This window comes from Vidua chalybeata, chromosome 28 (assembly GCF_026979565.1).
Source record: "Vidua chalybeata isolate OUT-0048 chromosome 28, bVidCha1 merged haplotype, whole genome shotgun sequence".
NCBI classification, from domain to species: Eukaryota; Metazoa; Chordata; class Aves; order Passeriformes; family Viduidae; genus Vidua; species Vidua chalybeata.
In genome coordinates this window covers 557,935-584,937 of record NC_071557.1, presented here as the reverse complement: position 1 = coordinate 584,937, position 27,003 = coordinate 557,935, and the positions used below count along the sequence as shown (strand labels likewise).

Sequence of the window (27,003 nt, the reverse complement as noted above, 5' to 3'; positions counted from 1 at the left end):
CTTACTGGGCACGGCCCTTCCCTTATCTCCGAGGGGTAAATAAAGGAGGAAAATCCCTTTAGCCTCCCCTTCCACGCCTGCAGGTGCCTCCGTTGCTCTTGAGCAACCCCTCTTCAGGGTGGGAACAGCTTCGTCCTTATCTCACACGAGCTTTGGAGCTTTCCAGCATCTTTTGCACCCTCGGAGGGACCCCTCGTTCCGGTAGCTTCAGGAGCAGCCGGGGCCCACCTGCTCTGGGAGCAGGCTGCAGCCAGAGCAGGGAGCAGCTCTGGGGACACAGAGAAGGGGACACTCACACCCTGGCACGCCATCAACAGCAAAAATCAGCAGAAACCAAATGGCATTTTCAGTAGATATAATTTATTGAAGAATTGTACAGCTGTGACCTTTTCGCTACCACCCCATCCAGCGAGGGGGAAAAGGCTCGAGCAGAGCTGTGGTTACTTGTTTGTAACAGCTGCCCGGCTGGATCTGCCAGCTGGGGCTCTGGACATCGGCTAACACATTCACTTGTCTGAGTCGTCATAGAAATCTGACACTTTTAATAGAAATATAATAGAATTCTTAGGAGAAATGCCTAAACCCCAGGGGAGATTGGGAATCCCAGTGGTGTGTGTGCTCAGCATGGCCAGACACTGGAGCTGCAGGGGCCTGAGAGCCTGTGGCTCCTGATGATCCCCATGGCTGGGGAGCCCTGCCGTGCCCCAGTGCTGCACCTCAGCCCCTGCCTCTGTCCCACACACGGCAGCCTCCAGCTCCCTGGTGGAGCACGGGGCACCCACCGCCCCAGAGCTGCCCCTGGTGCCGCCACAGGGAGGTGGCCGGTGGCCTTTCCCACGCGGAGCCTGGATCCAGCCAGGCACGGTGGCCGTGCAGCGCTGCAGGGCTGCCGGGCACCCGCTGCTCCCCAGGCCCAGCCGGGGCTGTGCCAGCCCGCAGGCGCGTGGGCTTCGGAGACGCCCTGCTCTGTGCAGCGCTCGGTGGGTCCCCGGGGCACTTCTGGGCACAGACGTGCACCTTCCTGGCAGGCTACGGGGTGGCCTCAGTTGCAGCCGCACTCCTCGATGATCATGTCCTCGTGGTGGCGGACGACGATCTCGCCCTTCTCGTAGTAGAGCATGGAGAGGGGGCTCATCTTCACCGGGGAGCAGGCGGGACACGGCACCTGGTTGGGCTTGTAGAGCTGCAGCAAACTCTGTGGGAGACACGGGAAGGGCAGAACATGCCCCTGCTGGGGTGTGGGGGGGTGCGGGGGATGAGGGGCAGCACCCCTCTTACCTGTATGTAGGCGTGGTTGGTGGGCTTGAAGGTCTCGTCCACGGGCGAGGGGCACAGCCCTTCGCAGCGGTAGGCGTTGTACTTCTTGGGGTACACGATCCAGCTGCCCCAGCCCGTCTGCTCGAAATCCACCACCATGTCCACCCGCCTGCACAGCGCCCTGCCCTGCTCCCGCGGGGCGGCCGCGGCGGCGCCGCCCGCTTTGATGCGCTGCTTCTCCGTCCTGTTCCTGCGGTGCCGGCGCGGCCCCGCGCCCTGCCAGCCGCCGTCGCGCATGATGTACTTGGAGGCCTCCGCCGTCCTGATGAGGCTGTGCTCCCCTGGGGACTTGTCCTTGGAGAAGACGAGCAGCAGGACGCTGTCTGCCACGTCCTGGGGCAGGGCTGGGTCGCCGTGGCCGGCGTCTCTCGGGGCGGCGGTGGCCGCGGCGGCCGAGCCGCTCGCCTCCCACTGCCCCCTTGCCGTGGGGCTCCGGTGCCCAGCGACCGCGGCTTGGTGGAGCCAGGCCCGCAGCAGGTTGGTGACCTCAAAGACTTTCCAGGAGGCCTGGGCGGCAGAGGGGCTGCCGGCCACGGTGCCCAGGAGGAGCTGGTGGGCGCAGGTCCCGTCTCCCCGGCACCTGCGCCGCTGGCTGTGGTAGATGTCCAGGGAGACGTTGTGGGCGCGGGAGAGGCCGGGCAGGCGGACACGGAGCTGAGCCAGACTCACCTCCTGGCTGCTGGACAGGGAGGACATGTCGAAGGAGAGCGCCCAGCGGGAGCCGTTCTGCAGGGAGCCTGAAAGACAAGGGCACGGTGAGGGGAGTGCTGCCAGGGGTGCCAGGGCTGGGGAGGGGGGGGGACGGCGCCCCCGCCTGCTGCCGGGAACCAGCCCCGCCGTGGGAGCCTGAGGGTCGGGAGAAAGCAGCTGGATCCACCTGAGAGCCAGCCAGAGCCTCAGGCAGGGCTGGTCCTGCGAGCAGGAGTGCCCGGGACACTGGGGATCCCCGGACAGGGATGCACGGGGACAGTGCAGGTCCCGGGGATGTCGCTGGTCCCAGCACAGGGAGGCTCGGGGACAGCGGCGGTCCCGGGAAGAGGGACGGTGCCGATCCCGGGGACGGGGCTGCCCGGGAACGGTGCAGGTCCTGGGAATAGTGCGGGTCCCAGGACAGGGATGCTCGGGGACGGTGCCGGTCGCAGGACAGGGATGCCCGCGGCCCCACTCACCGTGCGGGGAGAGGCTGAGAGCGGCGGCGGCGGCGGCGCGGAGCGGGGCGGGAGGGGCGCGGAGCAGCTGCAGCATCAGCGGGGGGCAGCGCGGCGGGGCGCGGGCCGGTGCCCAGGTGAGCGCCCGGCCGGAGGCTCCGCTCGGTGCCCAGGTGAGCGCCCGGCCGGAGGCTCCGCTCGGTGCCCAGGTGAGCGCCCGGCCGGAGGCTCCGCTCGGTGCCCAGGTGAGCGCCCGGCCGGAGGCTCCGCTCGGTGCCCAGGTGAGCGGCCGGGTGGACGCTGCGGTCGGTGCCCAGGTGAGCGGCCGGGTGGACGCTGCGGTCGGTGCCCAGGTGAGCGCCCGGGTCGGAGCGCAGCCCAGGCGGAGCAGGGCGAGGGCGCAGAGCGCCAGCGCGGGCACGGAGCGGAGCGGGACCCGCATGTCTGCCCGGGCCACCCGCAGCCGCCCTATTTGTACAGCGGCCCCGAGCGCCGCCCCGGGCGGCCCCGGCACCCCCCTCCCCGACAGCCCCCTCCCCTCTTCTCCCCGTCCCTCTGCCCATCGCTCCGTCCCTATCTCGGTCCTCCCTCCCCTCCACCCCCATCTACCTCCCGGCCATCCCTCCCCGTTCCCTTGCCCTCGTCCCCCGCCCTCCTCTTTCTCCCTCTCTCCTTCTCCCCATCCTTCCCCCGCTGCCTCCAGCCTTATCCATCATCCCATCCACCCATCCATCCACCCCTGCCTCATCCCTGCATTCCTCCGGTTCTTCTCTTTCTGCCCGTCCGTCTCTCCCTCCGTCCCTCCTTGGCTGTCCCCACCACCCCTCTCTCTGTCCCTGCGGGGCTGGGGGCGGCCACCCCCGCGCCGTGCGAGGCCACTGCTGTCCCCAGAGCCCGCCGAGCCCGGCACTGCTGGGGACGCGTGGCCCGGGCACATCCCCAGCCCGGTCAGTCCCGCCGCGCTCCTTGGCGAGGGGAGCGGGACCGGGGGCACCCGTGGACCCCAATCTCTGGGGGGAGATGCCAGCGGGGGTCCCCCCCCCCCGCCCAGAGAGGCGACACTCGTCCTTCCCGGAGGGAAACGCGCTCAGGGCTCCCGCGGGGGCCCCGGGCCCCGGGGGCGCGCTCCCCGTCGTCCGCGCTGCGGCGGGGTGACGTCACGGCCGCTCGGGGTGACGTCACGGCAGCGCGGGGTGACGTCACGCTGCCCCCGCGCCGCGCTCCCGGCGGCCGCCGGCAGGGGGCGCGCTCGGCCGCGGCGGGGGGCGGGGGGGGGGGGAGGTCTCGCGAGAGCCGCGCGCTTCTCGCGGCAGCGCGCGCGAAGATGGCGGCGGCGGCGGCAGCGGCGGCCGAGGGCGCCGAGCCCCCCCCGGAGCCGCCCCCGGCCCCGCCAGAGCCCCCGGCCCCGCCAGAGCCGCCCGCCACCGACGCCGAGACCGGGTATGTCCCTCCCTGGGCGGGCCCCTGGGACCCCCGCGCTCCCCGCACCGCCCGGGCTGCGCGGGACCCGGCCGCGTTACCATGGGAACGCCGGTGGGGGGCCCGGGCCGAGTCCCGGCCGAGCCCCCCGGGGTCCCGCGGGGTCCCCCCGGGCGCGGGCTCCGCTCTGACCTCCGTGCCCTGCAGGGCCGACGCCGCCGGGGTGGATGTCAGCGCGGCCCTGGAGACCGAGTCGGCCAACGGCAAGGAGCCGCTGGTAGGTGCCGCGGGCAGGGGCCGGCTGCTCCGGCCGCGGGGGAGCAGCGCTTAGCGCCGGCCTTGCTTCCTTAAAGGATGATTTCGGGAGTTAAATCCCCAGCCGGGTGGCTCATCCTCACCATGAGCGCACGGAACAGCTCCGGCCCGCTCGCAGCTCGGCTGCGGGTCAGGGAAAGGATTTATTCCCTCTGCAATGCCCTGGTGGCAGATCCCTGCCCCGGCCCCTGTGCTGCCTGCCCCGGGCGCTGTTGGATTCCTGGCTCTGCTCCGCTTCCAGGACGCTGCCGGGGACGGCGCCGAGGCCATGGATGCCCAGGGGGGCTCGGGGGACGAGGAGAACGCGCGGCAGCTGGGCGAGATCGAGCTGCAGTGTGGCATCTGCACCAAGTGGTTCACAGCCGACACCTTCGGCATCGACACCACGTAGGTGATGGCTGGCAGGGCCAGCACGGCGAGCCAAAGTGGAGTGTCTGCAGTCTGAGCTCCCAGGGACCTGCCCGTGTCCTTGAGCACTTGGGAACTGGTGTGTTGTGTCAATAAGGCTTTGTCCATGATAAAGGCACCCCCATGAAATACCACTGAGCCTGTTAGGTGTTTGTGGTTTTAGGGGAGGGAAGGAACACTTGGGTTTCAACCTGGGATAATTAGTTCCTTAACCCAGCGTAGTAAAGAATAATTAATTTTCCTTCACTCCAAGAAGAACATTGAGGGGCTGGAGCGTGTCCAGGGAAAGGAACGGAGCTGGGAAGGGGCTGGAGCCCCAGGAGTGGCTGAGGGAGCTGGGAAAGGGGCTCAGCCTGGAGAAGAGGAGGCTCAGGGGGGACTTTGTGGCTCTGCACAGCTCCTGCCAGGAGGGGACAGCCGGGGGGGGGGTCAGGCTGTGCTGCAGGGAACAGGGACAGGACAAGGGGAGGTGTCCAAGGAGCTGGGGTGGCACTCTGGGCTGGGGACACGGTGGGGATTGGGCACAGACTGGATTCCATGGTCTCCAGAGTGCCTTTCCAACCTCACAGATTCTGGGGTTCTTTAACCTGATGCGATAACTACACTGTACCCAGCCCTAACGAAGCTGCTGTTTGCTAGGTCGTGTCTGCCCTTCATGACCAACTACAGCTTCCACTGCAACGTGTGCCACCACAGCGGGAACACCTACTTCCTGAGGAAACAAGCGAGTGAGTTTGGGAACAGCTCCCTGGGAGATGCTTAGTGCAAGCTCATCCTGGAGCCTTGGCTTTCTCTGAAGTTGGGTGGGCTCTGCTGAGGCTGCTGGAAAATGAGCCAAAATGCCATATTTACAACCATGTGTGCCTTCTTCTAAAAACGTTTTGCTGCTGGTTTAGGAAGGTGGTGTAACTGGTTCAGCGAGGGCTGAGTCAGGACAGAATTTGGGAGGTTTTGCCGGGGTGATCACTGTGTACACGGCCGCGTGATCTTCCCAGCAAGTGTCGTTGTAGCCCTGGGGTGTTTTGTTCCTCAGATCTGAAGGAAATGTGCCTTAGTGCTCTGGCCAACCTCACGTGGCAGTCGAGGACACAGGACGAGCACCCCAAAACGATGTTCTCCAAGGATAAGGTCTGGCTCTTCGGGAACCGCCGCGGGCTCACGTCACTGCTGGTGTCAGCAAGAGGAGGAGCTCACACAAATGTTTTCTGTTCCTACAGGATATTATCCCCTTTATTGATAAATACTGGGAGTGTATGACAACACGGCAGAGGCCTGGGAAAATGACTTGGCCCAATAATATTGTCAAAACCATGGTAAGGATTGAGGGTAAATCCCTGGAAGAATTCCCACAAGTTTGGGTTTCTGACATCTGTGTGTGCTGAGGGCTGGGCTTGGAGCTACAGGGTGAAGATGCTGATGCTTCTTAGGCAGCTGATGTACCTAACACATTTTAATAGGAACTTCTGGGATTTAAACACTCGTTAACAAATTTGTTGTGATCCTACCCTGTGTGACTAAAACTCCTCTGGTTTAGTGTAAAGAACGAGACGTGTTCCTGGTGAAAGAGCATCCAGACCCAGGCAGTAAAGACCCAGAGGAAGATTACCCCAAATTTGGGCTTCTAGACCAGGTATGTGGTGGGAGACAGGAGGAAGGTGGGGAGTGACAGGGGGTGGGGGGCCCCTCTGGTACCTTTTGCTCGGTGAAGGGGCAGATCTCTGCTGTGAGCCTGAGCTGTGCCTGCAGTGGGGGGGAGCCCCAGCACCTGGAGTGCCCTGCTCAGGCTCGGGGTGTTCCCTTGGACCAAGTCTGTACAGCAGAGCATTTCATCTCCTGCAGGATCTTGCCAATATTGGTCCAGCCTATGACAACCAGAAACAGAACAACGCCGTGTCCACGAGTGGAAGCTTAAATGGCAAGTTCTTTACTCAGGAGGGCTTTGGGTATTTGGGACTAAGCTGCATTTCCCAGTCCTCTGGGCATCTGTGCAGTTAAACTGTCCTGTGCACTGAGCTTGTGCTTATGCTCAGAACAGTCTCACTGTGCCTTTTTATAGAAAGATTAACTTTGTGTCTTGGGGAGGCTCAGCCCTTTCTTTACTGAGATCAGATAAATCAAGATGCTCGCTGAGGGCTGAGCTTGTCACTTGGCTCCTGGAATGGTTGTAAATTATCTCCTTGAGTTACTCAGATTTCCTGTTTCCCATCTTGCTGAGGGTACTCAGGGCATCCTTGCTGCAGTAAATGAACTGTTAACGGGTTTATATATTAATAATCTTTATTAAACACACCCCAGTAGTACAGGCAGGAGGTATTTGGGTCTTTTTAAGGCAGAATAGATAGCTCAGGTGTGTTCTTTCCGTGTCATGCACTGGTTGTTTTTAATCTCGTTTCTGGGAGGCTGACAAACGTGTGGTGCCACTTCTGTTCTTGCAGGTGGAGCCTCTCTGGGAGGTGAATATTTACCTTTCAGCTTCTAAAACTTAAGTATTGCTGTTTGCAAAGCTTTTCTGGCTCGATTCTCTTAGACACCAAAGTCAATCAAAACTGAAGGCGTGCTCTGATGTGATTGCAGTTGGACTTCAATACAAACCAGCAACTCCAGTCTTTAATCTCAGTAGTTAGAAGCTTGTAATTGCCATATTCTGCCCTACTTGACCGGTTGAAAGGTTTTGTTTATTTATTTTACACTTACATTTATTTTTTCTGTATCAATTGATCTGATGTTGTAGTTTTAATGCTTAAACAATTGGTCTGAAATTTAGAGTGCAATGGTTTGTTGGGCAAGTAATTGTTTTTTTTTTTTTTGGCAAGTAATTGTTGACAAACTGGAGAGTTTGTCTGCACTGAAATCAGGGAGTGCAGCTGGGTCAGGTCATGTTTGTGCAGAATATGGCATTCCCTGGATGGTTTGGATCCCTTACACTCTAAGGGAGTGCTGGTAATGGAGGAGCTGACTGGATTTTTGGTTACCACACGAATGTGGTTCGTGAAGGTGTTTATCTACAGTACATGAAATTTCCATAGTTCTCCTTATAAATCAGCAGTGATATCTTTGGAAACAGCAGGATGATAAAATTCATGTATGATTTAATTTATTGAAACATGCTGATATTAGTTTGATTAAGTTTGACATGTAGCTTTTCCTACACTCAGTTTCATTACTGAGTGCTGAGTTCAGGCTGATTTGCTGCTCAATCATAAAACTGATTTCAGTAGTACTGAAGAGAAACACCTCTTGCTTTTCATTTTTCCTCAACTCAGGTGTATTTTATTTTGTAGATGGAAATTGAACATTGAGTGCTTTTTGCTGGTTGGTGTCAGTGTTCCTCCAGCACAGGGTCACTGGTTTGGTGGCTGTGCTGTAGGGTGGGTTTCTGCTGCTTCTGCAGAAAGAGATGTGGGCTGTGACTGGAATCTCCAATAGTAATAATAATAATGCCCCTGAAGTGGATCCCAGTGCTGCTGCCTATAAATCTTCTGATGACAAAAAAGATTCTTACTTCTCACCTGAAGAGCTCATATTGAGCTTGTTTTGCTGCTCAATCTCCTTTAGCTTCTGCTCCAAATTCAGACACCACAAAAGCCACATGAAAAGCTGTGGACTTTGCTGTGCTCGCTGGCAGTGAAGTCTGGTTCACATGAACTGTGGCCAAAGGCAGCTGAGCCCACGAGCTGATCTGGTCTGGCTGCTCTGCCCCTCTCCCCCCCGGGGGATCCCGTGCGGGCGGGCGCTGGCCAGCGGCAGCTCCTGAGCGGGCCCGGTTTGTGTGTGCAGGGGGAATGGCTGCCGGGGGCAGCGGGAAGGGCCGAGGGGCCAAGCGCAAGCAGCAGGACGGGGGGACCACGGGCACGGCCAAGAAAACCCGGAGGTGAGAGCAGAGGTGCCATGGAGGGGTGGGGATGGGTGTGGGGATGGGTGTGGGGATGGGTGCGGGGATGGGTGCGGGGATGGGTGCAGGGGTGGGTGCAGGGGTGGGTGCAGGGGTGGGTACCAATCAGGGACAGTGGCACTTGCGATGCCCTAAGCTGCCTCCCAGCTGTCTCTGCCCTGGGTGGGTGTCTGGGGGTCACTCCAGAGCCCTGTGATGTCACTGATGACATCATGGATGACCGATGGGTCACGGGCTGTAAGTGATTTGCAGCGGGCGACTGCGCTCGTTTCACACAGACACGAGCGTGCAGCCCCTGAGCACAGGGACAGCTCTGCAGAGGGGTGTGCTGGGGTGACAGGTGCCAGCAGCTGGAGGTGCCAGCGTGGGTTTCTGTGTTTCAGTGACCCGCTGTTTTCGGCTCAGCGCCTGCCCCCCCACGGGTACCCTCTGGAGCACCCCTTCAACAAGGACGGCTATCGCTACATCCTGGCCGAGCCTGACCCCCACGCACCCGACCCAGAAAAGCTGGAGCTGGACTGTTGGGCAGGAAAACCAATTCCTGGGGACCTGTACAGAGCCTGCCTGTATGAGCGAGTCCTCCTGGCGCTGCATGACCGAGGTACAGAGCTCGTTGATCTCTGCAGGTTGTGTTTCCCTCCAGACACATCTCGGTCACCTCTGGGTACCAGTCAGAGCTGGTTCGGGTGCCACTGCTCTCAGAGGTGCAGAGGTTAAATCCACCTCTGCGTGTTCTCCTGCCTTTTGACATCACCACGTGGGAAATCACAGTTGTGTGCTCGTGTGCTCCCCTGCAGCTCCCCAGCTGAAGATCTCTGACGACAGGCTGACTGTTGTTGGGGAGAAGGGCTATTCCATGGTGCGAGCCTCGCACGGCGTGCGGAAGGGAGCCTGGTACTTCGAAATCTCCATGGATGAGATGCCTCCAGACACAGCTGCCAGATTAGGCTGGTCACAGCCCTTGGGTAAATAATCTTACAAAGCATTTCTCAGCAGGTGCTCCTGCTACACTCCCCATGTTCACCATGAAGCGTTTGTTTCCGCAGGGAACCTCCAGGCCCCTCTGGGATACGACAAGTTCAGTTACTCCTGGCGCAGCAAAAAGGGAACCAAGTTTCACCAGTCCATAGGGAAACACTACTCCTCTGGCTACGGACAGGGCGACGTCCTGGGGTTTTACATCAGCCTTCCAGAGGATACTGAGACGGCCAAATCCCTGCCTGACACCTACAAAGACAAGGTGAGGTGCGAGTTCACAGCTGGATTGAGCATGGGCAGGTGGACAACTGGAAAACGAGTGGCTGTGGCCTCACTCGTGCCCCTGTCCGTGCATCCTTCCCATCCTGCCTCTCAGTACCTCTGTGGTTCGTGGGGGAGAGGCCCAAAGTGTTGATCTCAAGAAAGCAAAATACTCCTGGATGGGATTGCCCCACATCTCCTTTCACCTCCCCCTCCTGGCACTCAAATCTCTGAGCTGTGGGAATCACTCCTCACAGGTACTCTGACACCAGGCACACCTGGCCCTGAGCAGGGCAGGTGACAGGTAACAGATTTCGGGCTTGTTCCTGACGTTGTTTGCTGCTGTTTCAGGCTTTGATCAAATTCAAAAGCTACTTGTACTTTGAAGAGAAGGATTTTGTGGACAAAGCAGAGAAGAGCCTAAAGCAAGCCCCTGGAAGCCAGGTGAGTTGTTGCTGTCACTTCAGCACGTGCCTGGCCTGAGCGAAAGGGAACAGGGATTAATCTTGTCAGGGTTGCTGTGTCCTGACAGCCAACCTTCAGTGGGAAAACCCTTCATTTTTCAGATCATATTCTTCAAGAATGGTGTCAGCCAAGGAGTTGCCTTTAAGGACATCTTTGAGGGGGTTTATTTTCCTGCTATCTCTCTGTACAAAGGCTGCACGGTAAGTGAGGGGTCTCTGAAAGGGAATTCCAAAATCCATCAGTTTCACACACAAAGTGTGTTCATGCACAGAGTGAGGGCACTCCAGGAGTGTGCCAAGTGAAAAGGAAAGATGGGAATCACTTTAGTGACTCTGGAACAATCTTGCTGTTCACATGTGTAACGAGATCATCAAATTGCTGAAGTAACATCAGCAATGTTTGCTCCTGTGGCCTTGCACAGGGTGTGGGGAGGCTCAGGAGCAGGAAGGGACGAGGACGGAGGACTAAAGAGATTTTCCTGGATTTTTAGATTTTATGAAAATCTATGTTCCACAGGTTTCTATAAACTTTGGGCCGTATTTCAAGTATCCACCGAGAGACATCACTTACCATCCTGTAAGTAAAACTGAAGCTTCTCCCCCCATTTAAGTGCCTCATTGTTTAAATCAAAGATGTTTTGGTGTGATTCATACCACACCTGTACCTGGACAGTGTAGCCAAAGGATTACATTTAAAAATACATAAGGACAGATATCCAAATAAATAATTAGATTTTGATTAAAGAGTAGGTGCTGTTATCTTGTTCCTCTTGACAGATTGTTGCCTGTGTTGGCCTCATTTGTCAGTATGGGGGCTGAATTGTTGTTCCAGGGAACACTTGGTATTTCCCCCCTGCCACTACTGTTCTGAGGAGGGAAGCAGCCCTGGGATGTGTGGTCCCTCCTTGTCCAGGAGTGGAGCTAACTGTGCTTCCCTCTGCAGATGAGTGACATGGGCTGGGGGGCCGTGGTGGAGCACACGCTGGCCGATGTCCTGTACCACGTGGAGACAGAGGTGGATGGCAGGAGGAGCCCACCCTGGGAGCCATAACCCCCAGCACCGTGGGTTTGTTGCAGAGGAACACCCATCTGTCCCTCAGTGATCAGCCAAGGAGCCAAGAGGCCGTGGGGGGAAGCAGCCCTGGCTGGCAGGTGTTGTGTGTGTGCTCACACCTCCCCGCTGCCCCGGGAGGCAGTTCTGGGGTGTTGTGTGCTGGTGTGGGGCCCCTCTGGGAGCCCCCAGTACCATTAGAGTGTCACTCGCTGGAGAGGGGGGTGTTGAAGAACCTTCTCCCGGGCTGTGACGGGTCAGGGCGTAGCTGGACCTGCCAGGTGTGGCTGCAGTGACCCCTGTGCTCAGGTGTGCTTGGCTGATGGTGACCAACGGCTCCCAGCCAGGACGGCTCTGTTGGAACAACACGGCTGCATGTAAGAGTGAAATTTGGGCTTCTGTCCAAACTGTATTTTTTTTTCCCCACAGACTGGAAACCAGTTTAAAAATAAAAGCTTTAACTCTTCTTTTTATTCCAGTTTTTGTCTTGTAAATTGTTACAAGTGATATTGAAACTCAAAGTAGCTGCACTTGGAGATCTTTTGCACAGGGGTTACATAGGGCCTCCTGCTAGTGATCATCATTGCAGAGCTTTGGGTGAATAAATAATTGGACACTTCTTATGTGTTGGTACAGGAGGAAATAAATTAGAGCTGCTTTGAGGGGGAGAGGAAACAAAATGGTTAAGTAAGTGCTGTGTTTGAGTTTTGGGAGAGTAAAAGTTGAGGTTCAGTCGTGTTTGCCTCACTGAGGATGTACCTTCCCAGTCAGCTGTTTCCCTAATAACTAATTAGCCCTTTAATTGTAGACAGCACTAATTAAAGCTTTATTCATTGAAAGTAATTAGGGAGGGTGGGGTTGGCTGACTGGGCCAGCACGTGCTCAGTTAAGCAACTGCAGGAATGAAATTTTTTGTCCTGCACTTACACAATGAGCTTCAATAAATAAACCTTTCTATTTATTGAGTGTAGCCATGTATTAATTAGTGGAGTCTGCTATTAAAGGCCTTGGCTAATTGAAGTGGCCCTATACTTGTCCCCTGAAGGAAGCCCTGCACGGGGGTGGTCAGCGGGCTGTGGTCAGCAGGCTGTGGTCAGTGGGCCGTGGTCAGTGGGCTGTGGTCAGCAGGCTGTGGTCAGTGGGCCGTGGTCAGCAGGCCGTGGTCAGCAGGCTGTGGTCAGCAGGCTGTGGTCAGCAGGCCGCAGGCACCGGCCGGGCCAGGCGCTGCCTCAGGTGTTTGGCAAAGTCCACCTGTGTCTGGGACAGGACCTGGTTGATGATGGTCTTGGGCAGCCACCCCTGGGGAGGAGCAGACACAGCCTGTGAGCAGAACCGGCCTCCCCCAGAGCCCCCCAGAACCCCCAGAGCCCCCAGATCCCCCACAGCCCCCGGCTCCCCCAGCCCCAGGTACCTTGAGGTCGATGCTGAGCAGCCAGGTGAGCCTGGTCTGGGAGGGGCTGCCGGGCAGTGGGCGCAGGACCATGCAGGTGGGACCGTTCTCAGCCCTGGTGGGGAGAGAGGCCCAGGTCAGACCCAAACTTGGACTTTTCAGCCTCAAAAATGCACTTTGGGGTTTCTGCAGCAGCCCCTGCTGCCCGTAGGAACCCGGTGACCCTGAGGCCACAGGAGAACGCTTGTGGCCTGTGGGAATCTCCTCCCTGCCCACGCGTAACTGGGCTGAGCAGGTGGTACCTTATGAAGCCCTCCTGCTCGGGCATGGCCCCGTAGGTGGTGGACGTCCCGGCCAGGACGCAGGTGGAGCCGCGTCTCCTGGAGCACCGGACGCTCACGAAGTCCCGCGGCCCCACGATGTTCCCCGGGGTCGCGGCCGCCTTCTCGTGGGTGATCACCGTGTCCTTCCCAATCTTCTCCAGAATCTGCAGTTTAGAATCAAAACTTTCATTTGAAGTGTTTACTGCGAGCGCAGCTAAAAGCTGCCTTTGGTTACCAGGTGTTCGGATACAGGGTCTGACAAAGACTTGGCAGTGGCAATAATTCCAAATATTTGCTCGCCCCCAGGTGAGAACTGTTCTCAGTTCCTGAGTGAAAAGCTATTCCCTTTCTGCCTCTGATTCCTTGTGCCTCGGGGCTCTTTCTTCCCCAGATCAGCCCCAGTTTCCAGCAGAACTGGCAGCTCCTTGCAGGAAAGTGCCTTTCCTGCAGAATTAGTCACAGAGAAGCTGCTCCAGACTCGCCCCTGCTGCAGCAGCAGCACAGATACTGCCAAACCTCCTCTCCATCTGCAGCAGGAAATGGGCAGAACACAGGCTGGCTGTGACAGGAATGACACACATCTCCTACCCTGACTTCTTTGACGCTGGGGTTCCAGTCTCCCATCTGCTCCATGTTGTCCACCAGCTCTCCGTACACCGCGTCCAGGGGCTGGTCCACCACCACCTCCAGCCGGAACACCTTCCCCACGCCCGGCAGCACCTTGCTCAGCACTTTGTCCCCGTTACCCTGCGGAGGGGATGACAGAGTTACCACCAGAGCTGCTCCCAGGGGGAGAGGGCTGCGAGGCAGCACCACGGGCAGAGCACCCACCGCCACCGTCTCTGTCTTCCAGTCGTCCTGGTCCTCCAGGATTCTGAGGGATTTCTGCAGGGCCTCCTCTCCTTGCTTGATGTAAGACATCTCCATCTCGCTGAAGGGTTTCTCCTCCAGCCTTGAGCCTGCCAGCACCAGACAAAGGCAGGGCTGAGCAAGAGCAGTGTGATGTGCCAGCTGAGCTTTACCTACACCAGGTACTCTGTGCCCAGGGGATGGGGGTTACACCCCGTTCCCACTCTGCCTTTGGCTCAGCAGAAGCACAGCCCGCCCTCAAGCAGGTTCTTCCCCAGGCTGTGAGGGTCTCCCCCCAGCAGGAAGGACCAGACCCCTCAGGTGTCACTTACTGAGCAAGGAGCTTCTCCTGCGCACCTGGTGGATCCAGGTGCTGGGTCCCGGGCTGCGGCTGGCCAGCCTGCTCAGCTCCTGGCTGATGGCCACGGCAGCTTGTCTCCTCAGACCTGGGGGAGAGAGCGTGTCACCCACCAGCACCGCGCTGCCGGGCCCAGCCGTGGGCTTTTCCCCAATTTAAACACACAGCGTGGAAAAGTCCCTGCTCGTCACCACCTCGGTGTCCCCACAGGCACAGGGAGCAGCTGGTTGCCATCGCACTGCCCTGGGGTAGGTTGTCCTAAGCAATCCTGAGCTTGGCTCCAGCTCCCAGCCATGCAGCAGTAAAAACACTGAGGAGCATCGTGCAGGTGCCCAGGAAAGAGCATGGAAATGGAGCACAGAGGTACAAAACCCTCACAGCCAGAGGGAGTGTGACCCCGAGCTGGTCCCAGGGACGTGAGCCAGCCCCTCAGGCCCCAGGGACAGGGCTCAGGGTTTCAGGGACAGTAAATCACAGAACCCAACGTGCTACAGAGTGGGCAGAACATCGCCGAGGCCCCAGCCACCACTCTGAGGGCTTTAGAAAGAAAGAGGAGAGTCCTTTCTGGAGCCTGTGACTCAACAGGAGCTTCTCTAATTTTTTTTTGTCAGAAACTCCCACTCTGCCTGTGACGGGGGGGGAGAGAATCCCTGAGCCCCAGGCAGCCGGGCAGGGGCTGCCCTGGTCCTGTCCTGTCCCAGGCTGCCAGACAGGAGCTGCCCTGGTCCTGTCCTGTCCCAGACAGCCGGACAGGAGCTGCCCTGGTCCTGTCCTGTCCCAGACAGCCGGGCAGGGGCTGCCCTGGTTCTGTCCTGTCCCAGGCAGCCGGGCAGGAGCTGCCCTGGTCCTGTCCTGTCCCAGACAGCTGGACAGGAGCTGCCCTGGTCCTGTCCTGTCCCAGACAGCCGGACAGGAGCTGCCCTGGTCCTGTCCTGTCCCAGACAGCCGGGCAGGGGCTGCCCTGGTTCTGTCCTGTCCCAGACAGCTGGACAGGAGCTGCCCCGGCCCCATCCTGCCCTGGACAGCCGGACAGGAGCTGCCCTGGTCCTGTCCTGTCCCAGACAGCTGGACAGGAGCTGCCCTGGTTCTGTCCTGTCCCAGACAGCTGGACAGGAGCTGCCCTGGTTCTGTCCTGTCCCAGACAGCTGGACAGGAGCTGCCCCGGCCCCATCCTGCCCTGGACAGCTGGACAGGAGCTGCCCTGGTTCTGTCCTGTCCCAGGCAGCTGGACAGGAGCTGCCCTGGTTCTGTCCTGTCCCAGGCAGCCGGGCAGGGGCTGCCCCAGCCCGCAGCCGGACTCACCGGTCATGTTGCGCAGGTGGCGGTAGGAGATGGCGGCGCAGAGCTTGGACGTGGCTGGCAGCATCTCCCTGCGGGGTCAGAGCTGGGCTGGGCAGTGGCTGTGGGCTTGTCCTCTGTTCCCCTGGCTGTGGCAGTGGCTGCAGTGGTGGCCTCGGTGGTGGCCTCGGTGGTGGCCGCGGTGTCCGTCCGTGTGCGCCGAGCGCTGCTCTGCCCCGGCCCCGCCGTGCACGGCCTTAAGTACGCGGGGCTGAAGGATTCTGCCCCGTCAGCCGGGAGATAAGAGCCGTCACTCCGGGCCGGGCCCCGCGGGCCAAGGCCGGCCGCGGCTCCCCACGCATCGGCCGGGGCCGCGGGCAGCGCACGGGGCTGGGAGCGTGCGGGGACAGCGGAGCACCCCCAGCCCCCGGGGGCTCGGGCAGGCAGAGACCCCCGAGCAGCTCCTGCCCTGCCTTGCAGGCCGTCCTTGCCAGGGACGGACCTGGGGCCCATGGTGTGGTCATCACCCATGACAGGTGACAGATCAGCGCAGTCTCACAATCACTGAGGCTGGAAACGTCCTCCAAGGTCATGGAGTCCAACTTTTGGTGGGTAACAATGGATAATGAGGGATAATAAGGGATAACTTTGGATGACGCCGTCTCACAGCACAACCATTGTGGAATAACGAGCCAGGCTGAGCCTCTGCACACGTTGTGCACAGGGACCAGGACAGCCCATAGAACACAGAATATGAAATACATTGAGCTGCTGAGCCTGGGACTGAAGCGAGGGGCAGCCCCGGGCAGCCCCCGTTATCTGCCCCAGCAGTGGGACACAGCGGAGCAGCGATAACGCTCAAGGCTGAAATGACATTTCTGGGATGAATTACGGCCTGGAGACCAGCACTCCCAGGAACCTGTGAATTACAGCTGCTTCCTTTGACGTCAGCCCCTGCACCCTCCTGCAGGGAGCCTGACCTTGCTCCCCCATTTCAACAGCTTGGCCCAGGGGGAGGTCACCCCCTCACTGCGCCAGCACCCGGCCCCAGGGAGCCCTTTGTCTCCCCCGGCCTGTCCCCAGCTTTCCCGAGATGATTTGAGTCCCACCTGCCTTCCAGAACGGTCCTGCTGCTCCCCGGGATGTTCCTCTCCATTGCCCAGGCTGCCATTCTCCACTGTGTGCCAGAAAACACCTCAGGCTCAGGTCAGCAGTGTGGGGTTAGAGGGAGGTGCTGGAGGGACCAGGGGGAGGCAGAAGCTGCACTATCCCTTTCCAAAACCTTTACTGGGAACTCCTCTCTGCAGCCGTGCTCCCACACGTGTGATTCCCGGGTGATGCCACAGCTCTCCCCTCCTCTGGGCTTCACCCACCTGCTCCCAGCTCCCTGCACACGTGGGGAGGGAGAGCCGGGAGGGTTTGGAACCCCTGAGTCTCAGCCAGGAGCGTCCAGCCCAGAGCTCTGGCCAAGCACACGCGGAGCACTGACAGGTCTGGGTGTTCGGGGCCACCAGAGACACCCCAGTGCTGTGCAGTGCCCCAGCCCTTCCAGAGACACCCCAGTGCTGTGCAGTGCCCCAGCTCTCCCAGTCCCACCCCAGTGCTGTGCAGTGCCCCAGCTCTCCCAGTGCTGTGCACTATCCCAGCTCTCCCAGTCCCACCCCGGTGCTGTGCAGTGCCCCAGCTCTCCCAGTCCCACCCCGGTGCCGTGCAGTGCCCCAGTTCTCCCAGTCCCACCCCAGTGCTGTGCACTGCCCCAGTCCCACCCCGGTGCTGTGCACTGCCCCAGCCCTCGCAGTCCCCCAGCCCTCGCAGCCCCGGGGCCGGGAGGGATCCAGGGCTGTTGTCCCAGATGGAGCCGCCGCTCCCGGCCTCGGCACAAGGACACGCAGTTGTTTGTGAGAAGAACCAAAACAAGCCCTGCAGAGCCGCCCCTCTGGCTCCGGGCTGGAGGGGCAGGACCCCAGCTGAGCCCTCAGGAGGGGACACGGGCACAGCCACGCTGTGCCACAGCCCGTGAGGAAACGCTGCCGGTGACCGGTCCCCAGAGCAGGACACAGACCCCAGGAGGGCACCCGGAACCCTCAGGGGGATCTGGTTAACTGGGACACCCCAGCCCCCACAGCCCCCTGAGGCACCCCCAGGCTCCTGCACAAAGTCACCACACAGCTCCGTTTGCGTTCACGTGATTGAAGCACAAACGTTCACAAGCGTACAGAAATGTTCACAACCAAAACGATGCCAACCAAAGGCGCTGGAGCTGCACCAGGGCCTGAAGGCTGAGGGACCCCAGAACGCTGAGGCTGCCCCGAGCCCCCCGCCCTGCCCAGCCGAGCCCCCTTCGAGAGCATTCCCCTCTCCCAGCCCGTTCCCACTGCAGGGATGACTGTCGGGGTGACCCTGCCCCTCCTGCAGCAGCCCGGCCGGGGGGTGTCCCCCCATCCCAAGGCTGCCCGTGGTGCTATTTGGAGAGCACAGACAAACCACAGCCCCCGGTGCCGCAGAGGTCAACCCGACGCCCTGATAAGATAACGGGCTCAAGAGCAGCAAGAATGGGCCCGTGGCCTGACCCCCACCAGCTCCTCACACCCCCAAATCCCTGGGCTGCAGGGCTGGGACCCCAGCACCGGCGCTGGGCAGCCCTTGCCTCCCCCCAGCCACCACGGGCATCGCTGCCCTGATCCCCCCTCACCCCAAAACACCCCCCAGACAAACAGGGACAGCAAAAACACCCCCAAAGAGCCATCCCCGCCTGCCAGAGACTTTCCAGCCACAGGCGCCAGCTCCATAAATGCTTTTTATTAAATTCTCTTAGAACAAGAAATAGAATTTCCTTGTTTAAACCTTTGCTATGCCCAAACCCACAGCACCCACTCAAGCCCAACGGGGCAGAAATGTTTCCCCCTGAAGCGAGAGGTCCCTGGGCCAGTGAGAGGGGGCCAGCACTGGCCACAGCAGCTGTCAGCTCTCCAGGACAGCTGTGCTCAGCCCCAGCAAGCAGAGCTGGGCTTGTCCTCCGTCCCCCAGCATGGGCTCCTCACCCAAAGAACTCCCACTGCCCAGGGGAGGTTCCACAGGGATTGTCCCTGCCGAGGTTTGCCCTTTCCCTGCCCACACCCAGGAGCTCCTGGGGCCTGGCAGCTGCCCAGAGCCAGCCCCGAGGCCAAGGCCTCTCCTCCCCTCGGAAGGGCCGGGGCAAAGGACTCTGCAGCCTGACACAGCTGCAGCAGCTCCCCCAGCACCCAGGCGAGGAGGGGCTGGAGCTCCAGGCTCTGCCGTGCCCCAGGTGCAGCAGCTCTTCACCAGCAGGTAATTAGCGGGTTCAGCTGGTAATTAGCAGGTTCAGCTGCAGGGGAGTGGCACAGCCTAGCTGGGGGGTACCAGTGGTCTGTGCTGGGGTACAGGGTCCCCATCCCAGAGCAGGATCTTGCCCTGGGCTCCAGCATTCTCTCAGAGTGAGCCCAGGGGTCCCGTCTGTCCCTGCACAGCACAGAGGGGACTGGAGCTGGCCTGAGGGGTGCTTGTCCTGAGAGAGGGGGAACTGCCAGGACCAGAATACCGGAAAGCCATCGATGTCAGGATGAAGGATTTATTTACATGTCAAGGAAAACTCTCACCCAGAGTCATGTGAGGAGGAAAAAAGCAAACAAACCCAAGGAGCAGTGATTTGCCTCCCAAACACAAATGCTTGCACTCCCAGTGCGCTGGGCCCTCCTCATCTCCTTCTCCAGAAGGAGACTAAAGGCATGATTTGTGTACAGTTACCAGCACCACGGAAAATACAATCTGCAAAGGAAACCCGCCTTTCCGAGGCAGTCTGTCCCTGCCCAGGCGGGCCCTGGAGCAGCCCTCGCTCCCTGCAGGGAAGGGGCAGCACCCTCAGTACTCATCCAGCGTGTCGGCCCGCGGCACCGAGAGGCCCCTCTCCTTCAGCGCCTGCACCTTCAGCTTCTCCGACTCCTGCTTGGCCTGCTGCTCCACCCGCTGCTCCTCCAGGATCTCCTCGATGGACACCTGCTGCAGAGGCGTGTCGCTCTCCTTCTCCAGGTCCTGCAGGAGAATCGAGCCCTCAGCTCCGCACGGCGTCCCTGGACCGCGGGGCAGCAGTGCCCACGCAGCTGCCGCCAGTCCCGGCGGGGCTGACAGAAGACAGAGGTGCTGGAAGCGCTCTGAGGGGAGGGGACGTGGGCAGGGATCCCCAGCACAGCCCTGGGAAGGGGCTCCCGGGGACGCCAAAGCAAACAGCGCTCGGCTCCTCCTGAGCCCGTCCCAGGTGGTGTCCGCCGGGGCAGAGCCGGCGGTGCCACCCTCCAGCAGCGCCACACAAGCTGGAGCTTCCCCGCCGCTCTTGTTCTTCGTCCTTGTGTCATCCCAGAGGGGCTGCGGCAGCAGGAGGCAGCCCTGCCCTGCCCTGCAGGCTGGCCTTTCTGCGCTGCCTCGGCCTGAACTGGCCCTGGAGGCGGCTCCGAGTCCAGCCCACAACAGCACCCACATTTCACAGCAGACAGACAGACAGACAGACAGACCGCAGCCCCCCCCCCAGCCCGGGCCCAGACTGCAGCGGGAGCTGAGCACTTACAATTTCCCCCAGCAGCACCACGTTCTCGCCCCTCACCACGAAGATGCCCCGAGGGATGTCCCCATACTTCTTGCCCACGTGGATGCGCTCCACAGTCTGGTGCAACACCAAGTTTGCTGCAGCAACGAGACAGAGACAAAACAACCGACGTTCCGCCGAGCCGTGTCCCCCGTCCCACCGGAGCAGCACCGGCGCCGGCTCTCCCCCGGCACTCGGTGGCTGCCCGGAGCTACCGACACTGCGAGCTCCGAGCCCGCAGCTCAGAAGGCGATGGCGCTGCAAGCTCAGGGCGAGGACGGAGTGCTTGGCCGGAGGATGGACACCACCCGGCTGCTTCTGCCCAAAAAGCGGCGCCAGAGCGCCAGCGCTGGCTGCAACGGCGGGACGGGGAGCTCCCCGGTGCGGGAGAAGCCCCCGCGAAGCGCCAGGACCAGCGGACAGGGCACAGCGGCGGCGGTTCAAGCCCCAGCACGATCACGCTGGAAAAGCAGCGCTCCCTCCTCCTCCTCCTCGTCCCCATCCCCGGCGCTCCCGCGGCCCGGCCGTACCGAACTGGTCGATGCTGCGCAGGTACCCGATGAGCGTCCGGCCGTCCCGCAGCAGCACCAGGTGCTTCTCTGCGGGAAAGGAGAGCGGGCGGTCGGGCACGGCCCCGGCACCCGCCCGGGGCGGCGCCACGCGCGGCCGGCTCGCCACGGGAAGAGGAGTGCGGGCGCCGCACGGGGAACGGCGGGGCGGGACCCGGGGGGAGCGGGAGCCCCGGGCCGCGCGGCAGGGCAGGCACCGACGGGGGCACGGAGCGGGCCGCCGCTGGACACTCACTGTCGATGTCCTGGATCAGGCTGGCCGTGCCGGGCATGTAGTTCATGGTGCCGCCGCGCCCGCAGCGGAAGCGCCGCCATGCGCCGCCGCCGCCGCCGCCCCGGAACCGCCCGCGCCGGGCGGGGCCCACCCGCCGCTGCCCTTTTAAGCCGCGCCGGCCGTGCGCGCGGGGCCGCCGCCGATTGGCCGGCGCGGGCGGGGAGCGGCCGCCGATTGGGCGCGGGGCGCGCGGGGGCGTGGCCTTGGCGGCGGCCATGGAGCCCCGCACGGCCCGGCCGGGCCCGCCCGCGGCGGCCGCGCAGGTAACGGGGGCGAGGGGCGGGCACGGCCCCCGGTGAGGGCACGGACCCCGGGGCGGGCACGGACACCGGGAACGGCGCGACCCCTGGGCTGGACACGGCCCCGGTGAGGGCACGGCCCCCGGTGAGGGCACGGACACCGGGAACGGCGCGGCCCCCGGTGAGGGCACGGACCCCGGGCTGGACACGGCCCCGGTGAGGGCACGGCCCCCGGGCTGGACACGGCCCCGGTGAGGACACGGCCCCCGGGAACGGCGCGGCCCCCGGGCTGGACACGGCCCCCGGGACAGACACGGCCCCCGGGCTGGACACGGCCCCGGTGAGGACACGGCCCCCGGGCTCGACACGGCCCCGGGGCGGACGGGCAGCGCTCAGGCCGGCCCTGCCCCGATAACCTCCCAGGCCCCGCCGGTTTCTCGTGGCTCCGCTCGCGGAGCCCTCCGGGCGTGTAACGGGGCGGCAAGCAGCGCGGGGAGGCGCTGCCCGCGGAGCCGCTTCGCGGGGACGTTTCTGGGGCGCGTGTGCCGGCGCGGGGATCCCGGGGCCGCGGGGACCCCGGAGCGCCCCGCGGAGCGGGAGGGCCACGGTCACGGGGCTGGGCACGGCCGGGTGCGGTGCCGCGGCGGGGCACTGCCGGATCCGCTCCCCGTGCCGTTTGTGGCAGCCGGGTTTCGGGCTGCCGTGCGAATTCCGCGTGGCGAGAAGGGCTTTGCCCTGCCGGAGCAGGCTCCGCTCTCCCGCCGCGCTTTGCTCTGCTTTGCTTTGCTTTGCTTTGCTTTGGTTTTTCCTCTGGGCTGCTCCAGCCCTTCCGTAAGTCCCGGCACACGGGCTGTACAGCCTGCGCTCCGGGAAGAGCTCAGGGGCAGAGCACTGCTTTGCCCGAAGGGACACGGAGTCATTCCCCGAGCTCCTGAAATCCTGTGCTTCAGCCTCCCCTCTGCAGGGTGTCAGGTGGAAACTCGTGTTCCCTACGCATCAGTTATGGGATGGATCCGGGTAAATCCTCAGATGTGCCTTGGGTGTGCAGATGTTCTGTACAGAGACCCACACGGGCTGCAGCTCCAGGAGCTGAGCACTGCCTGGCAGAGCTTGTCTCTTTGAGAATGAGCAGGGAAATGAACTTTCCTGGAGATGCATTTCCATCCTCCCGTCGGTGATGCAGTGCTGGCATTGAATCCTCCAGGAGCTGCTCACTGTGGGGGGCTGCACGCCTCCCCCCGAGCCCAGCTCGGCTGAGCGAGACCTGGTTAAGCTCAGTGTTAGGCCTGGTACAGCCAGGTTAGACCAGGAAAGCCTAAAACTGGGGCAGATCAGCTGGAGGGCAAAGGAACCCCGTGGCTCAATGCTGCAGGAAGGGCCAGACCTCGTTCCTGGAGCACCTCTGCCCGTGTCCACGTCCCATCACCTTCCCTGTGCTCTTCCCTTCCCCAGGCAATGGATTCTCCCTACTCCAACGGAGCCTACAGCCCCCCGTACCCGCACTACGCCAGCCTGCCGCAGGCACGGGGCTTCTACTGCTCGGGGCCCCCGCGCAGCCCCTACGCCCCGGAGCCCGCGGGCCTCTACCGGCCCCCGTCGCCCGCTCCCGCCTGGAGCTACGGCCCCCCGGAGTGTCCCCCCGAGGGCTCGGCCCTCCGCAGGCAGCAGGTCCCCGGCTACTCCCCGCCACAGGTGAGGCACCCCCAGGGTCAGAGCGTGCGCTTCCCGGGATGGGTCGTGGGGCTGCACCAGGGGGGAGCGGCTCTGGCGGGGCTGGGGCTCCTGAGTGCCCTGTCCTGCCTCTTACCAAAACTGGTGGTCACCCTGTTCTCTGGAGACCCTGAGCTTTTGGGCCAGGAAAGCGAGAATTGGGCAGCCAACCTGAGCTGCAGCTGTTGCATCCAGCTCCCAGGGCTGTGTGAGGGGTCAGGGCAGGCAGTGGTCCCCCTGTAACGCCTGTCCAGGGCTGTGTGAGGGGTCAGGGCTGGCAGTGACCCCCTGTAACGCCTGTCCAGGGCTGTGTGAGGGTCAGGGCAGGCAGTGACCCCCCCTGTAACGCCTGTCCAGGGCTGTGTGAGGGGTCAGGGCTGGCAGTGACCCCCTGTAACGCCTGTCCAGGGCTGTGTGAGGGTCAGGGCAGGCAGTGACCCCCCCTGTAACGCCTGTCCAGGGCTGTGTGAGGGTCAGGGCAGGCAGTGACCCCCCTGTAACGCCTGTCCAGGGCTGTGTGAGGGGTCAGGGCTGGCAGTGACCCCCTGTAACGCCTGCTCCCCTGTCCTTGCAGACCCCGGGAATGCCGGTGCCGCAGTATCCGTACGGAGACAGCAGCGCAGGGGTGACGGGGCAGGGCCCGGTGCCGCAGCCCAGAGCCCTGGAGGACACGTGGGGCCCCCACTCTGGCTATGGGGTGCAGCCTCGCTACGCCTGGCCCGCCTCGGGGCACGGCAGCCTCTACGTCTCGGATTCACAGCCATCCTGGACCGGCAGCGGGGCTCCTTCCCACCCTCCCACCTGGGAGCCACAGGGACAGGTGAGGTCCTGCTTGCATGCAGAAGACGTAAATCCGTGGCTGTGATTCCATAAAGTACTGGAAGGACAAGCTGTCCTGGGTGGGTCTTGAAATGGGTCTGACAGGCTTTCTCTGGGTTGGATCAGGGATTAAGTGGCTCCACGGTTTTGGTGCCAGGCAGTAGCAGCCCTGATGGGAGGTTCAGGAGCTCAGACTCCTCCTCGGGACAGGTGCCCCTCGCTGGGCTTTTCCTTTCTAACATGGGAGCAGAGCACAGGTCCCTGTCCCCAGCATCCCCAGCCCTGTCCAGCGTTTGGTGCAGGATGAGAGCGGAAACCTGCGGGTTGAAGGGAAATGCACTTAGAGGTGTTTTCTCCCTCTGACTGCAGGACTCTGTCTACGACAGACCTGAGCACAGCCCCGGCCAGCACAGTTACTATTCTGATGGCAGCCAGCGGCACTCGGGGCCAGTGAACGAGCACAGGGTGGCCAAGCCTGCCCCGTCCCAGCCCCGGGTGCAGTACAGCGCCCAGCCCCAGCTCTATGACCTCGCTCCTCGGAAGCCCGTGGCCAGGAGCCAGGAGCTGGGCTTCAAACCTGCTGACCAGCCCGCCGCGAATCCTGCAGCCACGCAGCCGGAGATTCAGAGGATCCTCCACGTGATGGGGAGGCTGAACAGCTGGAGGAAGAGGTGGACGAATTTGTAGGGAAAAAGACGGATAAATCCTACCGGCTGCTGGAGGAGATGTTGACCAAGCTGCTGCTGGAGCTGGATTCCATTGAGACTGGGGGCCAGGACAGTGTCCGGCAGGCCAGGAAAGAGTCCGTCCACAGAATTCAGGCCATACTGGAAAAACTGGAAAGAAAGGGATTGTGAAAGCACATGAGCCACAACACACAGCCTGTGGTTGAGGTTCCAAAGAGTTCTCTTAAATCTCAGCTCTTTCTGCTACGCACTATTGACACTGGAATAGCAATAAGCCCTGAGTCAACAAATCAAATCAAACCCACCAAAAAGCCAGCCCAGAAGCCCAGCCCCGACAAACAACCCAGCAAAGGACAAATGGAGAGAGGTTTGAAGCAGCAAAAGTATTTAATGAGGATGCTGAAGCGAACTGGGCCAAGGATGGAGCCCTGTGGGGTTGTGTACAGAGTTCCCCAGACCAGGCCCAATCTCTGGGTGCCTCCTACAGCCACAGCCAGTCTTCAAACACTCGTCAGATGTGCTGCAATGTGCAGCCACCAACCAAGACTCTGGGCTTGTCCTCACTGCCTGTAATTTCAGCTTCAGCTCCCTCGCCATAAACCCCGTGTGTCCCCATAGGGGTTGTTTGGGTTTGGTGCACTCAAGGAGCAGCACTGAAGTGCTGGAGGGAGGGACTGTGCTGGCACACGTCACGTCGTGCTGTTCCTCCTGCGTGGTGCAGAGCCAGCGTGGGGTGTCCCTGTGGGCATGGGAACAGACTGGAAATCCCAGTTCTGACCCTGGAAAGGAGAAGTGCAAGCCAAGGAAAGAACAGGGGCGGGATGCTTGGAAGCGATTCCAGGTCACTTGGTCAGAATCCCGTTTCGTGTCCCTCTCCATCCTGCGGGTTCCGTGTCGCACTGTGCAGCAGCACAGGGAGGGAACAGCTCGGCCTGTTCAGCCTCCTGGTTACCCCCGGCACAGCAACTCACTGCTACGTGTGACACCCAATAAACCCTGAGTTTTAAATGTTATTTTGTAATTGAGATGTCTCAAAGTCTCTTTTTCTTTAAAGAGAAGCGGTGGGGAAGGTTTTGTAACTCAGGCCAAAGCTCCAGCCTGGCTGTACCAGTGCTGAGGTCAGGGGTGAATGGACCATCTGAGAAGGCTGTTTTGGGGTGCCAGGGTGCCCCATTGCCAACCAGGCAGTGCAGATGCCCCAGGAGCCTCCAGCTGTGGCTCTAAGGCCAGTGTGGGAGACGGTCTGGAAGGGATTTAGGATGCCTGAGGCTGGGAGTGCCCTGGCCATGGCCTGTGTGCTGCCAGCCAGCCGAGGTCCTGGAGGCAGATCCCACATTCCCAGACAGGGCTGTGGGCACAGGATGACCTTTGGAGCTCGCTGGGTGTGACCATGACCACGTGTGGTCAGCCTGCACAGCCAGCCACGTCCGGGGCGAGCTGGGAGCGAGCTGGATGTCCTGGGACAGGGAAGGGCTCAGCTGCTGCTGGATGTCCTGGGACAGGGAAGGGCTCAGCTGCTGCTGCATTTTGTGTCAGGCAGGGAGCAGCCAGGCCGAGCTGGTCCGTGCTTCCAGCCTGGCCAGTGCCTCCTGGGGACCACTGGCTGTCCTGGGAGGTCAGTAACTCCCAGTCCTCAGAGAGTGCTGCCCTGTCCCTGTGCTGGTGAAGCCCCCATGAGTGCCACCCCTTCCCCCATCCAGCTGGACCCATCCAGGTAGCATATTCCTGAACAATATTGCTTGTCCCTGCCTCCTTGGCGGAGGGTTATGTAAATCCCCAGAGAAAAGCCCACGAGAGAACGTGAAGAAGTGGGCTGAAATGGCAGGTTGTCATTGCAGGGCGTGGGGATCCCTGTGGGACGGCGTGGCTGCCTGTGACACTCCAGCATCCCTGGGTGGCTCTTGTGTGTTTCCCCCACAGCTGAGCTGGGATCAGGGATCGGGCACACGTCCCACACCTCAGCCTGCAGGAAGCTCTGCTGTAACCCATCCCTACCTGCTGCCTGGACACAGGACCAGAGTGTGTCCCAGCTCGGCCGGATGATCCGAGTGGAGACGGTGTGACACGGGCAGGAGCTGTGTCAGCACGACTGCTGCAGGCTCTGCAGGGGCCCCAGCTGCAGAAGTGGGGAGCTGAGCACTCCTGACCCTCCTGTTTTCCTCATCAATCCCTGCTGTGCCAGGGTGAGCACTGGGACAGCGACTCCTGGCAACTGGTTTATCTTGCAGCATCCACTTGCAGCTTCCACCCACATCACAACCCCCAAATTAGAAAGTCTGTCTCTGTTTATCGCTGGGCTCATCTCTACAGAAACCAAACTTACTCTGGGGCTGCCCGTTGCTTCTCCAGCAGTGCTGGAGTTTCTCAATCACCACAGAGGCTAAAGTGTCACAGAGGGACTGAAAAGCAAACATTAAATCAGCCCCGCGTGGTTTCTGTTGCAATTACCCCATGCTGGAGTGTTTGTTCCTGCCGCAGCTGGCACGGGGGTGGGTGTTTCCCCGCACCCCAGTGCCCCGCATCCAGCTCGGGGCCAGCATCACCCCCACCCGGGCCAGTGCCGAGGGCAGGGAACGCGGGCAGGGAGCAGGGACAGGGGACAGGGGCAGGGAACACGGACAGGGAACAGGGGCAGGGAAAAGGGACAGGGAAATGCGA

General features: G+C 61.4%; 5 protein-coding genes across 6 annotated transcripts; 2 read left to right on the top strand and 3 right to left on the bottom strand.

The window, feature by feature from the left end:
* Positions 1-345: 345 nt before the first annotated feature.
* NODAL (nodal growth differentiation factor) lies at positions 346-2,944 on the bottom strand. The gene is made up of 3 exons (XM_053966304.1): positions 2,487-2,944; positions 1,279-2,054; positions 346-1,195 (listed from the first exon to the last, which is right to left on the bottom strand). Exons 1-3 carry the CDS (start codon positions 2,905-2,907, stop codon positions 1,043-1,045), a joined length of 1,350 nt encoding a protein of 449 aa, XP_053822279.1. The 5' UTR covers positions 2,908-2,944; the 3' UTR covers positions 346-1,042.
* Positions 2,945-3,799: 855 nt separating this feature from the next.
* Positions 3,800-11,726, top strand: ASH2L (ASH2 like, histone lysine methyltransferase complex subunit). Of its 2 annotated transcripts, XM_053966306.1 has the most exons (17): positions 3,800-3,905; positions 4,092-4,161; positions 4,441-4,586; positions 5,247-5,335; positions 5,641-5,735; positions 5,825-5,920; positions 6,142-6,237; positions 6,447-6,522; positions 7,043-7,060; positions 8,385-8,478; positions 8,883-9,100; positions 9,297-9,464; positions 9,546-9,739; positions 10,090-10,182; positions 10,305-10,403; positions 10,720-10,779; positions 11,146-11,726. In XM_053966306.1, the coding sequence occupies exons 3-17, from the start codon at positions 4,468-4,470 to the stop codon at positions 11,251-11,253; spliced, it is 1,623 nt and encodes a 540-aa protein (XP_053822281.1). In that variant the 5' UTR covers positions 3,800-3,905; positions 4,092-4,161; positions 4,441-4,467; the 3' UTR covers positions 11,254-11,726. The 2 variants fall into 2 exon arrangements, with proteins under 2 accessions (XP_053822281.1, XP_053822282.1); XM_053966307.1 differs by lacking the exon at positions 7,043-7,060.
* Positions 11,727-12,066: 340 nt separating this feature from the next.
* On the bottom strand, positions 12,067-15,670 carry STAR (steroidogenic acute regulatory protein). The gene is made up of 7 exons (XM_053966321.1): positions 15,476-15,670; positions 14,148-14,261; positions 13,798-13,925; positions 13,555-13,713; positions 12,946-13,130; positions 12,665-12,758; positions 12,067-12,552 (listed from the first exon to the last, which is right to left on the bottom strand). The coding sequence occupies exons 1-7, from the start codon at positions 15,537-15,539 to the stop codon at positions 12,445-12,447; spliced, it is 852 nt and encodes a 283-aa protein (XP_053822296.1). The 5' UTR covers positions 15,540-15,670; the 3' UTR covers positions 12,067-12,444.
* Positions 15,671-18,234: 2,564 nt separating this feature from the next.
* On the bottom strand, positions 18,235-20,971 carry LSM1 (LSM1 homolog, mRNA degradation associated). The gene is made up of 4 exons (XM_053966331.1): positions 20,853-20,971; positions 20,579-20,647; positions 20,031-20,146; positions 18,235-19,501 (listed from the first exon to the last, which is right to left on the bottom strand). The coding sequence occupies exons 1-4, from the start codon at positions 20,896-20,898 to the stop codon at positions 19,331-19,333; spliced, it is 402 nt and encodes a 133-aa protein (XP_053822306.1). The 5' UTR covers positions 20,899-20,971; the 3' UTR covers positions 18,235-19,330.
* A 113-nt stretch (positions 20,972-21,084) lies between these two features.
* Positions 21,085-25,366, top strand: BAG4 (BAG cochaperone 4). Its single transcript, XM_053966319.1, is given in 5 exon segments — positions 21,085-21,154; positions 22,583-22,822; positions 23,415-23,660; positions 24,029-24,299; positions 24,302-25,366. Coding segments are annotated over 5 exon segments (1,020 nt in total). The 5' UTR covers positions 21,085-21,106; the 3' UTR covers positions 24,517-25,366.
* Positions 25,367-27,003: the final 1,637 nt, after the last annotated feature.